Source organism: Salmo salar, chromosome ssa18 (assembly GCF_905237065.1).
Source record: "Salmo salar chromosome ssa18, Ssal_v3.1, whole genome shotgun sequence".
In the NCBI taxonomy this organism is placed as follows: Eukaryota; Metazoa; Chordata; class Actinopteri; order Salmoniformes; family Salmonidae; genus Salmo; species Salmo salar.
This window is the reverse complement of record NC_059459.1, coordinates 27,152,932-27,169,200: the sequence shown is the minus strand read 5'-3', so window position 1 is coordinate 27,169,200 and position 16,269 is coordinate 27,152,932. Positions and strand designations below refer to the sequence as shown.

At 43.1% G+C, this 16,269-nt stretch overlaps 2 protein-coding genes across 3 annotated transcripts; one reads left to right on the top strand and one right to left on the bottom strand.

The window, feature by feature from the left end:
• The first annotated feature begins 4,741 nt into the window (after positions 1–4,741).
• thumpd2 (THUMP domain containing 2) lies at positions 4,742–10,556 on the top strand. Its single transcript, XM_014154965.2, has 10 exons — positions 4,742–5,445; positions 5,765–5,891; positions 6,014–6,441; positions 6,613–6,690; positions 8,670–8,722; positions 8,850–8,937; positions 9,132–9,203; positions 9,425–9,539; positions 9,800–9,920; positions 10,063–10,556. The coding sequence occupies exons 1-10, from the start codon at positions 5,335–5,337 to the stop codon at positions 10,379–10,381; spliced, it is 1,512 nt and encodes a 503-aa protein (XP_014010440.2). The 5' UTR covers positions 4,742–5,334; the 3' UTR covers positions 10,382–10,556.
• On the bottom strand, positions 10,012–15,149 carry LOC106577158 (transmembrane protein 178A). Of its 2 annotated transcripts, XM_014154967.2 has the most exons (4): positions 14,380–15,137; positions 12,297–12,410; positions 11,964–12,101; positions 10,012–11,852 (listed from the first exon to the last, which is right to left on the bottom strand). In XM_014154967.2, the coding sequence occupies exons 1-4, from the start codon at positions 14,882–14,884 to the stop codon at positions 11,605–11,607; spliced, it is 1,005 nt and encodes a 334-aa protein (XP_014010442.2). In that variant the 5' UTR covers positions 14,885–15,137; the 3' UTR covers positions 10,012–11,604. The 2 variants fall into 2 exon arrangements, with proteins under 2 accessions (XP_014010442.2, XP_014010441.2); XM_014154966.2 differs by having other exon boundaries at positions 10,012–12,101; positions 14,380–15,149.
• Positions 15,150–16,269: the final 1,120 nt, after the last annotated feature.

Sequence of the window (16,269 nt, the reverse complement as noted above, 5' to 3'; positions counted from 1 at the left end):
TCTAAACTCTCAGTTAGAAACACTTTTGTAATCACTAGCTTGGGTGGTACTTAAATCAAACAGGTCTCTGCATATAAATACTTAGGGGTATGGTTAGATGATAGGCTTTCTTCTAAAAAACATGTTACTGAATTGGGGAAAAAGCTCAAATTCAAAATAGGGTTCCTTTACAGAAACAGGGCTTGTCTGTCCTCTGTAAATAGAAAACAAATTGTGCAGGCTACTTTTATGTCCGTTTTAGATTATGGTGATATTATCTATATGCATGCATCGGCAAACACATTAAAACCACTGGATGCTATTTACCATTGTGCACTCAGGTTTATCACGGGTGACAGTTACAAAACTCATCACTGTATCCTATATCAACATGTGGGTTGGGCCTCTATCTGTGAGGCGAGAGCAACATGCTCTCTTGTTTATTTATAAAGCACTTCTTTTAAAACTACCTCCATATATATCGTCATTAATTTCCACTAGATATACTAATTTTAAAACCAGATCACAGATGTGGATTACATTAGAGACTCCTGCGGTCTCCACAGAGTTGGGTAGGACTGCCTTTAGTTCCTTTGCACCTTATTTATGGAACAAACTGCAGATCCAACTTAAGTTAGACACTCTGGTGTCCCTTGCCCATTTCAAAAATGTTATGGAGGATCAATATGATGTCTGTGATTGTTTCTGTTGAATTGTGTCTTTGTTTTATATGTTTGAAATGTTCTTGTCTGTATGCCTAAAACTGTACATGTCAACATGTTTACACAGGGCACAGCCGTAAAAGAGATCCAGGTCTCAGTCTGTTTTCCCTGTTAAAATAAAGATTTAAAAAAGGTAAAATGCATGCATCCCTGAAAGTCGCATTGGATAAAAGTGTCTGCTAAATGCCGTTATTAATATACATGGAGCGTACAAAACATTAAGAGCATCTTCACCCTGTCAGAACAGTCTCAATTTGTCGGGCATGGACTCTACAAGGTGTCGTTACAAAGGGATGCTGGCACATGTTGACTCCAATGCTTCCCACAGTTGTGTCAAGTTGGATGTCCAAGGCTGGATGTCCTTTGGGTGGTGGACCATTCTTGATACACACAGGAAACTGTTGAGCGTGAAAAACCCTGTGTCACGGCTGTCGTATGAAAGAGACCAAGGCGCAGCGTGCGTATCGTTCCACATCTTTATTTCTATGTGAAACTATGCAAGACAGACAATAAACTATAAACAAAAACAACAAACCGTGACGAAGAGGTGCTACATGCATAAACTCAAAATAATCTCCCACTAGTGGGAAAAACAACAACTTAAATATGATCCCCAATTAGAGACAACGATGACCAGCTACCTCTAACTGGGAATCATATGAAAACCCCAACCTAGAAAAAGAACATAGAACACAACATAGAAAATTTAAACTAGACAAAAAACCCAACATAGAAAAAAGAAACTAGAACCAAATATAGAGATAAACAAACTAGACAAAACCCCCCAGTCACGCCCTGACCTACTCTACCATAGAAAAATACGAGCTCTCTGTGGTCAGGACGTGACACCCAGCAGCGTTGCAGTTCTTGACACAAACCAGTGCGCCTGGTACCTACTACCATACCCCATTCAAAGGCACTTAAATATTTTGTCTTGCACATTCACCCTCTGAATGGCACACATACACAATCCATGTCTCAAGACTTAAAAATACTACTCTCAACCAGGAAGAGGGGCCTGTCTCAAGACTTAAAAATACTACTCTCAACCAGGAAGAGGGGCCTTCGTCAGACATTTTGAAGAAAAAAATAGGTCTATCCCTCAGAGTGATTCACTTTGACTGAATTGTAACTAATTCTGTCAAATGTTAATCTTACAATAATGTTATACAATGTTACGCTGTTATTAGCCCATAAATTACAGGGAAGCTCTTTCTATCAGGTTTGAGGAATTTATTGCAACAAGGGTCCTTCTATTGTAAGACACAAAATTATAATTTTTTTTGTGTTCATTCAATCTAATGCACATGTCAGAACTATGGAAGTAGGCCTAGATATTTAAACAAAACAAACACATTTCAGAGAGATGACAACACTTGAATATGCAAGTATGCACATGTCTTCTCAGCATGTCAGAACAGCTGTTCAGAATGTCAGTGAAACATTCTGTGCTTTAGCAAAGACTGTCACAGAGGGAGATTCATGGTGATTGAGAGTTGAAAAGATTAAGAGAAAGTTCCCCCAAATAATCATTGCTTTCAATGCCAGAGACATTATGGAAGCCTGTTTAGGGAAGAGTGGGGTAAGTTGAGCCGAAAGGTTAGTTGAGCCACCCCTTGTTTCTAGGAAACCATACACAAAATGTATAATTTGACCAAATATTTAGGAAGAGGTCATCATTTCATGCAGTCTGTAAAGGAAGAAACCACATGGAAAAAATTGTAAAAAGTTAGGTCCAAAAAACAGATTTTCATCAGGTCAAATTAATTTATTGTTTTCCTGATGCTGGTATCTAAACCAAAGTAGATAATTTTAAGATTGTTCTATACATCAGTCGGGGTCTCTATTAGCTTCAACATGAAGTCCTAAACCCGAGCATGAAGTGCATCCTTGTAACTGTAGGGGCTAATATAGTTCAAATGTTTGCCTTGGGGTAAGTTTGCTGGCTACGTCCCTTCCGTCTTCAAGAGAGCGAGAGTTGCACCCCTTCTGAAAAAACCTACACTCGATCCCTCCGATGTCAACAACTACAGACCAGTATCCCTTCTTTCTTTTCTCTCCAAAACTCTTGAACGTGCCGTCCTTGGCCAGCTCTCCTGCTATCTCTCTCAGAATGACCTTCTTGATCCTAATCAGTCAGGTTTCAAGACTGGGCATTCAACTGAGACTGCTCTTCTCTGTGTCACGGATGCTCTCCGCACTGCTAAAGCTAACTCTCTCTCCTCTGCTCTCATCCTTCTAGACCTATCTGCTGCCTTTGATACTGTGAACCATCAGATCCTCCTCTCCACCCTCTCCGAGTTGGGCATCTCCGGCGCGGCCCACGCTTGGATTGCGTCCTACCTGACAGGTCGCTCCTACCAGGTGGCGTGGCGAGAATCTGTCTCCGCACCATGCGCTCTCACCACTGGTGTCCCCCAGGGCTCTGTTCTAGGCCCTCTCCTATTCTCGCTATACACCAAGTCACTTGGCTCTGTCATATCCTCACATGGTCTCTCCTATCATTGCTATGCAGACGACACACAATTAATCTTCTCCTTTCCCCCTTCTGATAACCAGGCGGCGAATCGCATCTCTGCATGTCTGTCAGACATATCAGTGTGGATGACAGATCACCAGCTCAAGCTGAACCTCGGCAAGATGGAGCTGCTCTTCCTCCCGGGGAAGGACTGCCCGTTCCATGATCTCGCCATCACGGTTGACAACTCCCTTGTGTCCTCCTCCCAGAGTGCTAAGAACCTTGGCGTGATCCTGGACAACACCCTGTCGTTCTCCACTAACATCAAGGCGGTGACCCGATCCTGTAGGTTCATGCTCTACAACATTCGCAGAGTACGACCCTGCCTCACACAGGAAGCGGCGCAGGTCCTAATCCAGGCACTTGTCATCTCCCGTCTGGATTACTGCAACTCGCTGTTGGCTGGGCTCCCTGCCCATGCCATTAAACCCCTACAACTCATCCAGAACGCCGCAGCCCGTCTGGTGTTCAACCTTCCCAAGTTTTCTCACGTCACCCCGCTCCTCCGCTCTCTCCACTGGCTTCCAGTTGAAGCTCGCATCCGCTACAAGACCATGGTGATTGCCTACGGAGCTGTGAAGGGAACGGCACCTCCATACCTTCAGGCTCTGATCAGGCCCTACACCCAAACAAGGGCACTGCGTTCATCCACCACTGGCCTGCTGGCCCCCCTACCTCTGAGGAAGCACAGTTCCCGCTCAGCCCAGTCAAAACTGTTCGCTGCTCTGGCACCCCAATTGTGGAACAAGCTCCCTCACGACGCCAGGACAGCGGAGTCAATCACCACCTTCCGGAGACACCTGAAACCCCACCTCTTTAACGAATACCTAGGATAGGATAAAGTAATCCTTCTAACCCCCCCCTTAAAAGATTTAGATGCACTATTGTAAAGTGGTTGTTCCACTGGATATCATAAGGTGAATGCACCATTTTGTAAGTCGCTCTGGATAAGAGCGTCTGCTAAATGACTTAAATGTAAATGTAAATGTAAGTTGAGCCAATGGCCATGAGGTAAGTTGAGCCAATGGCCACAGGGTGAGTTTGGCCAATCGCCATGGGGTAAGATGAGCAAATGTAAGTGTTTTCTAATGCAAGGCATTATCGCTGGGATATAAGGTAACCCCAGGGCCTGCCCTTTGTTAAGTGTTTAAAAAAGTACAATGTTTTTGGGTGTTACGCCTGTGTTAAAAGATGATGATTAAGAAAATGATTTAAAGACAAAAAAATGTATTGTGATTGTGTTGAATTGTGTTTGGGAAATAAAGATAGACATGGTTTTCAAAAGGTAATATTTAATACAGTACAGAAAAGTGTAGGGCTCTCAACTTACCCTGTCCTTATTTTCAACTTACCCCAAACACGAGGTAAGATGTACCAAGATACTTTTAAAAACTTTTCTTCACAAGCTATGTTTTGAAAACGGTCATGTTTATTTCCAGGAATACACAACATCCTGAAATCTATGTAGATATCTTTGTTAGAAATAATATTATATTTCCCTTGACGGAGTCATACTGAATGTAAAAAATGGCTCAACTTACAACACTCTCCCAAACAGTTCATCCATTTTATTTGGATGCCATTTTATTTGGATGCCTTCTATGGGATCATGCAAATCTACATGAAAAGGTATGAGCAACTCTGGCACATTCAAAGGATGATACACAGAAACATTCGTAAATTTCCTTACCTGGCATTATTCACTTGTATAACCCAACTCTCAGGGTTATCAATAGTTGCCACAGTCAAAATTGGCTATATCGTAAATATTTATGAAAACACAAATTTGCTTTTTGATCTTAATCTAAGGTTAGTGTTAGGCATAAGGTTAACAGTGTGGTTAAGGTTAGGTTTAAAATAACTTTGATGATACATTTTAGAAATAGGCGGGGTTTATGACTTTGTGGTTGTGGTAACTAGCAATTGTCAGTTGTGTTATTGAGGCTCTTTTGTAGTGCTAAAGCAACCTCTGCTGGTCAGCGCAGGAAATAACCAGCTGCCTCTTTTCTGTATTTCCGTTTCCGTGTAAACAAAACAACATGGCAGCCCACGTAGGTACTGGCATGGAGATTTCGAGTTTTACTTTTATAGTTTAGCATTTCTAAACTCGACAGTATGAACGACTCAAATTCTCAGTGTGCTGCTCTACAGTTCTATTGCACCGCAGGGAACGGCATGGAGCCTTTCCTGATTCAGGAGGTGAAGACCAAACTTGCAGCCAAAGATGTGAGTAGTCAAGACATAAGTTAGTTCCAGGCTACAGTATTAGTGTAGCTAACGTTAGTAATAATGTGCAATGAATTTATATAAAACACTAGCCAATAAAGTAATACCGTTTATATAAAATGGTCTTCCTCTTAACTAGCTGGAAGCCAGGCAGCTGACTGCGCATGCATATTGCAAAGGTTGGCTGCTTTGAAAAAAGCCAATCGTAAATCCTGGCTCTGTATTAATCTTTTCTTATTAACAAGTGGTCATTTCATGTTGTTGATATGATTATATGTTAGGGAATTCTTAGTTTGCACTAAATAAGTGTATTGTGTAGGTGGATCACATCCCTGGAAAAGTGTTCTTCACCACCTCTTTTGAAATAAAGCAAGTGAGGGAGCTGAAATCTGCAGAGAGGCTGTTTCTACTTTTAAAGCGACACTCCCCCCTCTCGGGCCATACAGGTAAGCCTACCAAATATTCTGTATGAATATTTATCCTCTCTGATTAAAAGTATGAGGCTGCAATTAAATGGTTTGCACAGGACTTTATATTTTCACTGTATTTACTTTTCTGTCACACTCAGCTAAAACACCATCTGGTATCCAGTCAAGGCTCATGGGTGATGGAAGTGACTGGACCAGAGCTGTGTTGTCATGGAGATGCCTGCAGAGAGACCTGATGATGAGAAGCGACTGTACCTTGAGCGTGGCCCTACCAGGGAGGAAGAGGAAGAGGGAGGAAGAGGAGGCGAAAGAGAGTGGTGTTGAGGGGTCAACTTGTAACGGACCAAATGGAGCACAGAAGCTGGGACTAGAGGGAGAGAGACGAGAATTAGGACCAAGCAAGGATCACATTTCATCAACAGAAGACTCTGGAAGGGTAAACTGTGTTGCAGGGGACAAAGTTGAAGAGGACCGTATAGAAGGCAGCCGTGACAGGAAGACATCCACAGTGTCTTTCAGAGTGAGCTGTCGGTGCAGTGGAGCCCTGTCCAGACGTTTCTCTCCCCAGGTATGCACTTTGGAGGAGAGAAGGTATTTGTCACATCTTTTCTTCTTAATGGAAAATGCGTATAAGAACAGGTGTTTAGTCTGGAAGGTTTCAGGTTATTGTGTTTTTTTTAATGAGGTGATAGATGAGGATTTGACTTTGTCCTGTTTGTGATGGTGTCTGTCTGTCTAGGATCTGAGTAGGATCATTGGAACAGCGGCGAGCAGACAGCTGGGCTGGAGAGTGGACCTGAGGAAACCAGATCTGGAGGTAATATGAACCATATATGGTCATCACACTAACATGAAGATAATCTGGAGGTTATATTAATTTTGCCATAACCATAATTGGATGATTACCGCAACCTGTGAGGAGATTCTCATATTTCTTTGTCTGACCATGCCAAGTGTAAAAGTCCATTTAACTTTTCTGCAGTCAGGCATGTAGAATATACTGTTTATACACAGAACAAAGATATGAACGCAACATGTAAAGTTGGAATTGAATGTTCGTTTCTCTACCATAAGCCGCCTCCAATGTCATTTTAGAGAATTTGGCAGTACGTCCAACCGACTTTACAACCACAGACCACGTGTATGGTGTTGTGTGAGGGAGCTGTTTGCTGATGCCAATGTTGTGAACAGAGTGCCCAATGGTAGCAGTGGGGTTATGGTATGGACAATGCATTTTATCGATGGCAATTTCAATGCACAGAGATGCCGTGATGAGATCTTGAGTCCCATTGTCATGCCATTCATCTGCCACCATCAACTCATGTTTCAGCATGAGAATGCACGACCCCATGTCTGTACACAATTCCTGCAAGCTGAAAATGTCCCAGTAAATATGTTCTTAACTCTATTTTCTTAACTGCATTGTTGGTTAAGGGCTTGTAAGTAAGCATTTCACGGTAAGGTGTTGTATTTGGCACCTGTGACAAATAAAATTAGATTTTCTTCCATGGCCTGCATACTCACCAGACATGTCACCTATTGAGTATGTTTGGGATTCTCTGGGTCAACAAGTACAACAGCGTGTTCCAGTTCCCGCCAATATCCAGCAACTTCGCACAGCCATTGAAGAGGAGTGGGACAAAATTCCACAGACCACAATCAACAGCCTGATCAACTCTATGCGAAGGAGATGTGTCGTGCTGCTTGAGGTGAACCTTCACCCCAGTTCTGAGGTCCTGAGCGCTTTGGATCAGGTTTTCATCAAGGATCTCTGTAGTGTGCTCCGTTCATCCTTCCCTCGATCCTGACTAGTCTCCCAGTCCCTGCCCCTGAAATACATCACCACAGCATGATGCTGCCACCACCATGCTTCACCGTAGGGATGGTGCCAGGTTTCCTCCAGGTGTGACGCTTGGCATTCATGCCAAAGAGTTCAATCTTGCTTTCATCAGACCGGAGAATCTTGTTTCTCATGGTCTGAGTGTCTTTAGGTGCCTTTTGGCAAACGCCAAGTGGGCTGTCGTGCATTTTACTGAGGAGTGGCTTCCGTCTGCCACTACCATAAAGGCCTGATTGGTGAACTGCTGCAGAGATTGTTGTCCTTCTGTATGTTTCTCCCATCGCCACAGAGAAACTCTGTAGCTCTTTCAAAGTGACCATCAGGGTTCTTGGTCACCTCCCTGACCAAAGGCCCTTCTCCCCCGATTGCTCAGTTTGGCCAGGTGGCCAGCTCTAGGAAGAGTCTTGGTGGTTCCAAACTTCTTCCATTTAAGAATGATGGACGCCACTGTGTTCTTGGGGACCTTAAATACTGCAGAACTGTTTTGGTACCCTTCCCCAGATCTGTGCCTCGACATAATCCTGTCTCGGAGCTCTATGGACAATTCCTTCAACCTCATGGCTTGGTTTTTGCTCTGACATGCACTGTCAACTGTGGGACCTTATTTTAGACAGGTGTGTGCCTTTTTGAAATCGTGTCCGATCAATTGAATTTACCACAGGTGGACTCCAAGTTGTAGAAACATCTCAAGGATGATCAATGGTAACAGGATGCACCTGAGCTCAATTTCGAGTCTCATAGCAAAAGGTCTGAATACTTATATAAATGTTTTTTTTAATATATAAATTTGCAAAAATGTCTAAAATCCTGTTTTCGCTTTGTCATTGTAGGGTATTGTGTGAAGGTAATTAATTGAATCAATTTAGAATAATACTGTAACGTGTCAAAATGTGGAAAAAGTCAAGGGGTCAGAATACTTTCCGAATGCACTGTTAAATGATGCGTTTCCTCTGTAGGTGAATGTGTATATGAGTGATGACCACTGTGTCCTCGGGATACCTCTCCTCAGGTTGGTGACATGATCAGAACCTGTTCTTGCCCTCTGTGTCAACAATTGTATTCAATGTCTATTTCCTTCTGGATATCTCTTCTAGTTGACTATGTCTAATAGTGTATGCTTCCCTCTTTCTCACCAGGCTTCCTTTAGCCAACCGGAGTTATATGAAAACTACTGGGCTGAGATCCACTATAGCCTGGGCCATGGCCTCTCTGTCAGACATCAAGGTACTGTAGCTACCGCATGGCATGGAAGGAGTTCCTCTCTCCAGCTCACGTGTTTGGTCTCATCTTCCTCTCGTTGATGTGTGGTTGTGTTCTGAGGTTCTGTGCTAACATCAAAAGGACCAAATATTTTGTTCTCTTCTCACACCGTCGCTTGGCCTGGTGTGTTCTGAATGTATTCTCTCTCTCTCACCCAGCCTGGCTCTTGTGTGATAGACCCGATGTGTGGAGTGGGAACTATTCTACTGGAAGCTGCACATGAATATCAGGTGTCTTCTGAGGGAACCTTTTATATTGATCCATTTGAATTTTATGGTCATTTTATGATGCTTGTGTTAGCTTTTTGATGTGGATGCAGTTAGGGGATGTAATTGACAGAAAAAAAGTTGTAAACATGCTGATCCTTTTTTAATTCCATTACATTTGTATAATTCCACTTAAATATATGTTGTTTTGTTCAGAAATTCATTGTGTTTTTTTCTCCAAACAGGATGCCTTTTTCCTGGGTCTGGACATTGATGAGTCTCAGTTGGTGAAAGCTGATCAGAATGTGGAGTTTGCAAAGTTTGGGGATAGGGTGCAGCTGCTGCAGGCATCATCCAAGGGTAGGAATGCCAATCCACTACACATGAGTCATTGTGAAGTATGCCATTTATGTATGACCATTTGTCATGTATGACTTCATAAAAATGTGGTTAATTCTGATGTATGTACTGTAGATCAAATTAGGTGTTTTAATACATGTAGCAGTTGTCCCTGATATACTGTAGGCATTATGGTATTTGTTTACCCACAATGCAGTAAATGATTCTGCATGATTTCCTAATTTAATTCATTCCTCCTCGTTTTCCTCCTTTCTGTGAAGAGATTCCACTGCCTTCCTGTAGTGTGGATGTCGTTGTCTGTGATGTCCCTTTTGGGAAGAAGTTTGGCACCAAGACTGGCATGGCTGCCTCTCTTCCAGTGATTGTGAGAGAGATGGAAAGGTATTGTATTTAGCTAGCTGTAGTATCATGTATCCCAATTTCATAATTGCTCAAATAAACATTCAGGATACAGCAAAAGTTGAGAATGGAATTGCTTATTGATTGATTTATTTTAATCAATCAAACATGCATGTTTTTTCAGAGTTCTCTGTGTGGGTGGGACCCTGGTTTTGCTGCTTAGTCCCCAGCTCTCCTGCCTGCTGAAGAAAAGCATGACCCCCAGACCAGTACCCTCACACACCCAGGGAGAGGGGACTGGGGTGGGATTGGGAGGTGATGTGGACCCCTCCCATACCCCAAGCCTTTTCCCCTCACTGCAGCCCCTAAGCTACCACAGAGTGAGCCTGGGAGCTATAGACGCTCTTATTCACAAGTATGTCAAGATCCTGACTGCTACTACCACACTCAGTGGACCTGACTGTATACACACACTCAACCCCTGCATAGTGGAGCCTGAATGACACTTTTTAGGAGATGGATACACTGGATTCAAGAGACATTCACACAGACTTCAAAGACAATGCCACCTGTGAAACACAGAAAATCACTATCAATTTGGCATGGTTAGAATTTTACCAACGTGTACTGTACTACCACAAAATGAAGCAAAATACATACATGTCATAGAATGTCAAACCCAATTTTGTTACTACTTTTATTCTATTCCAATTACTTTGTTAATGGTGGAAGGAAATAATGCATATTTCTCGAGTTCCTCAGTTTCACTTCTCAGGAGTCTGAAATTCTGCAGCTCTATTTACCCAATCAGACCACGGCTCACATCCAACAATTATTCACTGTCTGGGATTAGATTACAGAATACATCCACTGAGACTAAGGTAAATACACTCATCTTAGGTTCCACTGGGAGGATCAGGGGTTGATATCCATTGATGGGGGGGGGAGCACAGGGGTTTGGTCTGTGTCCATTGATAAGAGGATTAATGAATAGCCACAGATGGATGTCCTTACAATTTTGGTTAGAGATCTGCTAGTATATTCTGCTTGATCCATTATGGTCAGAGTACATATCAATGTCAGTTTGAGTCACCTCTGTCTATAAATTCTATCTTCTTTTCTATAGTTATTTTCCTTTCAAATAACTTAGTCATTTTTGATGACCCGTCAAGGCCTCTGTTTTCCCACCAGTGATTTGACCGTTACTTGCATGACACTGAATTCTGATCACACATAGGAAATATAATGTGGAAATGTAGCAGTAGGCTGAATCACAGACATAATTGCATAAAGGCCCCAGACAAAGCCTGAATGCAGGGGTGTAGCTAACATTGATGGTTCAATATTTCCATAATTCCAGCATGTTTTGCTACATGGAGGTAACCTAGATTTTTATGCAGGGTCTAGTAGAAGCACTCCGAAGTGTTTTCACCCTGAAAATGTAGGAGTCAATGTTAGTCCCAGACGCCTGCTGCAGCAGTGTCAGACCAATGTCTGGGGATGGGCTTGGTCAGCAGGCTGTTGCTACGGCTCAGAGTTGATGTGAAAGATGCAGTAAGAGGTGTGTCCGACACCATAAAGGGGTGTGTCCGACACAGTAAAGGGGGATGTCCGACACAGACATATTAGACTCTTTCTTCCTACAAGCCCTTGCTGCAGCTCAGTGTGTGTGTGTGTGTGTGTGTGACACACAGCAAAGTGTATATCAAACGCAGGAAAGTGTGTGTCAGACACTGGCGTTTGGGGCAGCCTTGCCCTGCTGGGCTTTGCTGCTGCTACAGCTGAGGATGGGGAAGGTGGTGCACAGGCATCCAGATGCCACCGTCAGCCCCAGACTGAGCCAGGCACAGAAGCTGGACCAGCTGTAGCCATGCTCCACGTCAGCAGGCAGCCCGTAGATGAAAGGAGGAACCCTGGCCAGGTCGTAGGACACGTTGGCCGCGTAGGTACACAGGGAGATGATGCTGAAGGTCCCTAAGAAGGAAGAGGGACCGCAAAGAGGAGGAGAATGTGAGAGACAAATCAGTTGTTTAAGAAAACACACTATCACTATCAGGTGATTTTTTTTGGGGGGGTTAACAGTACCTGCCATGAGAAAGAGCAGCCCAGAGACGTGCTGAGTGAGACTCTTCTCCCAGGCGAAGCTGACAGACGCCACGATGCAGCCACACAACAGAACGGCTGCCGCCATGCCTAGAAACCCTGCTGTGATCCGCCGCAGGTCTGACATCAGGGAAAGGAGGAGAGGATGAGCACACAGTTGTTTCCCTCTCTGTAACCACTCTCTTTTCTAGTGTCAGCTAAATGTAATTCATGTAAATGAATATGTGCCCTCCTTTTGAATGGAAGGTAGTAGGAGAGTAATAGGATGTCTGAATGAATCAGGGAACCTCCTTCATAATGAGAAAAGGTTCTTACGTAAGAGGTGCCACTCATCCTGCTGGATGGTGCGGGTCAGGTTGAGAGGGATGTTGCGGAGCCGTATGGGCTGGGAGAAATGGTACTTGATGATGGTGCATCGCTGGGCTATACCTGCACAGAGACAATAACTTGTGTGAACATATTGTGTATCAGGTTAAGGCCAAAAAATAGAAAAGGGCAAGTGTTTCTCAAGGACAGTTGTCTTGAGAAAAGCTGTACTCATTTCTAGACTTTATAAAGCCCAAGGGGGTCTACTTTCACTTTAATGCCATGATTTATTCTAGCATCTTAACTCTATATAATTAGTTGCTGTAGTCAAGTCACGTACACGTTAAGGTTTACTTTGATATTCAGACCCACATGTCATGTGAACAGACTTCATAATAGGCTGTAAGTTAGAATTTAACCCACAAGATGGCAGATTTTACTTCCTCTAGACTAGTAAAAGCCAAACGTGGAAATGCCGTACCAACCCCAATAGGTCTACTACATCTCTGATAACTAACAATATAAACGCAACATGTAAATGTTGGTCCCATGTTTCATGAACTGAAATAAAAGATCCCAGAAATGTTCCATACGCACAAAAAGCTTATTTCTCTCAAATTTTGTGCACACATTTGTTTACATGACTGTTAGTGAGCATTTCATCTTTGCCAAGATAATCCATCCACCTGACAGGTGTGGCATATCAAGAAGCTGATTAAACAGCATGATCATTACACAGGTGCACCATGTGCTGGGGACAATAAAAAGTCACAAAAAATGTGCAGTTTTGTAACACAACACAATGCCGCCAATGTCTCAAGTTTTGAAGAAACGTGCTATTGACTTGCTGACTGCAAGATAGTCCACCAGAGCTGTTGCCAGAGAATTGAATGCTATTTTCTTTATCATGTCATTTTATTGAATTTGGCAGTACGTCCAACCAGACTCACAACTGCAGATCACGTGTAACCACGCCTGCCCAGGACCTCCACATCAGGCTTCTTCACTTGTGGGATCGTCTGAGACCAGCTCCCCGGACTGCTGATGAAAATGAGGGGTATTTCTGTCTGTAATATATCCCTTTGTGGGAAAAACTATTTCTGATTGGCTGGGCCTGGCTCACCAAGTGGTGAGGGTTTGTGCCCTCCCAGTCCCACCCATGGCTGCACCCCTGCCCAGTCATGTGAAATCCATAGATTAGCCTAATTCATTTATTTCAATTGACTGATTTCCTTATATTAATTGTAACTCAGTAGAATTGTTGCATTAAGTATGGCAGGGATCTGACCTGCTCCCCTTCCGAAAACTATATACCAATATTAGAAAAAGTTGGCCTAATGACATTTCTATTGTCACTTACTATATTAATTGGTATACAAAATGTTTATTTGAGAAGCCTAGCTAACCAAACTCAACTCCACGATTTCGAGCTTTTGAGCAAGTTTCCAACTGATTGAGTTCAGAGCATGTTATGTACAGAAGGCACCCGTTTATCTATTCACATATATTAAAATTCATATCACGTTCTATCCTCATGCAAATGATATGGATCATAGAAATATAATGTATATTGAACACATCCAATGCTTGCTAGAATGCCTTTTGTGTCAGGCCAAATGTAATGACCTTGATTTCTGACAGATCACAGAGCTTATCTGAGGTCTGGATGGTTATCCGAATTAATAGATTTGTTATGGACACAAATATACACAACCATGGCTTACAGATGGGCTAGGCCCACACAGAATCTCCGAGGGCAACATGATAGTTTAAAACATGTTTTGAAGCTATACATCGTTTGTTTACAAACACTGAAATTACAACAAAAACAACTACATTTTGGGTTATAACGGGTTTAAGTCAGTTGTAGCCTATAAACTCATGAGTTTTCTTCAAAGATCAATGGATGTATTCTATCATTAGTTGAAATGACCATTGAACAGCATTGCATGCATTTACAAATAGTCCTACTATTTCTTTCAGGAAAGTTATCGGCCTATATATTGGTTCGATGTTAAGTAATATCTCCAAGCGATGCGGTTTCACTGCACCGCACTGGGCCCGGGGTCAAATAACCCACAGCATCTCTTACCCTTGGATATGAGGTTGTCGATGTCCTTGTCCTTTCCTAGATAATAACATTTCCTCCAAAGTCCAGAGTAAGTGGAGAAAATAGGGCGCCCGCATTCCGTTTCTAAAATTCCCATTCCCAAAATGGACCTCCAGTTTTCCAGGAGCTCCTCTCTACTCCCGACGTGGATCGCTCGGAGCAGCGCCTGGTTCCTCCGAGGATTGCTGCTGTCCATCAGGGGCAGGTGATAGATGGGCATCAACCGGTTCTTGTGTTCGTTGGCGTCCGGCCCGAACTGGTCGCAGTTCTGCCTGTGTCGTGTGGTGTCCGTCTCGTACCAGTGGTCAGTCATGATAGCGGTGATGAGAAGCACCAGTGACGCCAGGCTCATGGACAAACTGATAGCTGTCACCAAGGTCTGTTTCTCCATCCTTCGGTCATCAACATTTGAAGAGTTGGTCAAGGAAGCATCTGTCACTCTGTCCACTTCACTCCTCCTAATCAACACGGGTGTGCAGGGCTTCATCCTGTTCTACATGATGCCGAAAAGGCTGTAAAGTCCTGGCATCTCCGGCTGGGTGCAGGCACTAGAATAACCTGCCTCGTGTTCCTGCTCTCCCACTTTGTCGACTCCCTGACTTCAGTATATCCTATAAATGTGGGATGAGGAGTGTGTATATCTGCAACCTGTGCGCGGGTGACTCTCTGTGTGCTGTGCTTCGGATTTCCAGTCTTGCGGGATTAAAACAGGTGCGGCGCACAGAGCGCGCGATGAAATGTCAATCATTCTGTCAGCGCAACGGCGCGTCGCTAATAATACAAGTCCCTGTGGCATGAGAGTCATGATAACACCACTACTACTTATCATAATATAAATATATTATAATTATTTTTTAATAGCAACAATGTCTTTTGTCATTATCATAACCTAGATGTATTTTTCATTTCTTTAGTGATGTCATAGTTGAAACACAGAACAAACACTTCAACACAGTGCATTCAAATAGTCTATTTAGGCTAATGATTAACATGATGCTGCAACATGGTCAGAGACATTGTGCAGAGACAAGGCTCCCTTCCGCTTCATTAGCAGATATGTGGCATGGACGTCTCAGGACATGGTGCACAAGTGCTTATGAAGATTCATTAACACAGGTATATTTGGCTTCTCATTCAGTGGCTGTTGTTGATTTGTTCATATGCACTCAGCAGAGCCGATGTATCAAAGGGCCTTCTGTAAAGTAAGAGCAAGTACATCAATAGGGAGTGAAACTTCAATAAAGCTTTCTTAGCTGTCTTTAATCAATATTGACTGAGTTTCACTTTCACCTTTTTACCCCTCCAACGTTTTTCGTCTGTGTGTGTGTTGACGTAGGTGCATGGTTAATCTCTTCCTTATTGTTGAACAACCATCCATGAAATTAAAGGCTTGATTCCTGCCCAGAGTATTCAGCAGAAATAAACCACTCCAGCTATTAGGTATAAATTGAGAGGATATTTATTCTTCCTTGTTGTTTGGTTCAGTGAGGCAGGCAGACATTAACTTAAAATCAAAGCTTTCTTCGCATTTGTAGACTTGCATAAATAAATGATAATAAACTAATTAAAAACCGTAAAAGCATTTATGGGGTGTGTTGGCAAGCAGCCTCAGTGACAGACACGAGGCTATTCCTCTTCCCAACTCAGACTGCATAGTAGGCTACTCTGCCATGTCACCACAGGGTGGAATTGAGAACAAGGGTGCTCTTTAATTAAGTGATAATGCCCGAGAAGCGTTTTGAGGATATATTGGCACGGGTGTTGTTAGGCCTGAGACCAAGTCGTGCCGATATATCCTCCAAACACTGGCTTCAAGGGCATTATCACTTTTTTACAATGGGTTACCAACATTGTATAAAGTGGCCAGTGGCG

Excerpts from the sequence above, each read along its gene's own strand:
- thumpd2 (XM_014154965.2), top strand. The coding sequence starts at position 5,335 with ATGAACGACTCAAATTCTCAGTGTGCTGCTCTACAGTTCTATTGCACC. Across the intron at positions 6,442-6,612 it reads CCAGACGTTTCTCTCCCCAG|GATCTGAGTAGGATCATTGG; the intron begins GTATGCACTTTG and ends CTGTCTGTCTAG. Across the intron at positions 8,723-8,849 it reads CTCGGGATACCTCTCCTCAG|GCTTCCTTTAGCCAACCGGA; the intron begins GTTGGTGACATG and ends CTTTCTCACCAG.
- LOC106577158 (XM_014154966.2), bottom strand. The coding sequence starts at position 14,884 with ATGAAGCCCTGCACACCCGTGTTGATTAGGAGGAGTGAAGTGGACAGA. Across the intron at positions 12,411-14,379 it reads CGACAACCTCATATCCAAGG|GTATAGCCCAGCGATGCACC; the intron begins GTAAGAGATGCT and ends GTCTCTGTGCAG. Across the intron at positions 12,102-12,296 it reads GGATGAGTGGCACCTCTTAC|ACCTGCGGCGGATCACAGCA; the intron begins GTAAGAACCTTT and ends CCCTGATGTCAG.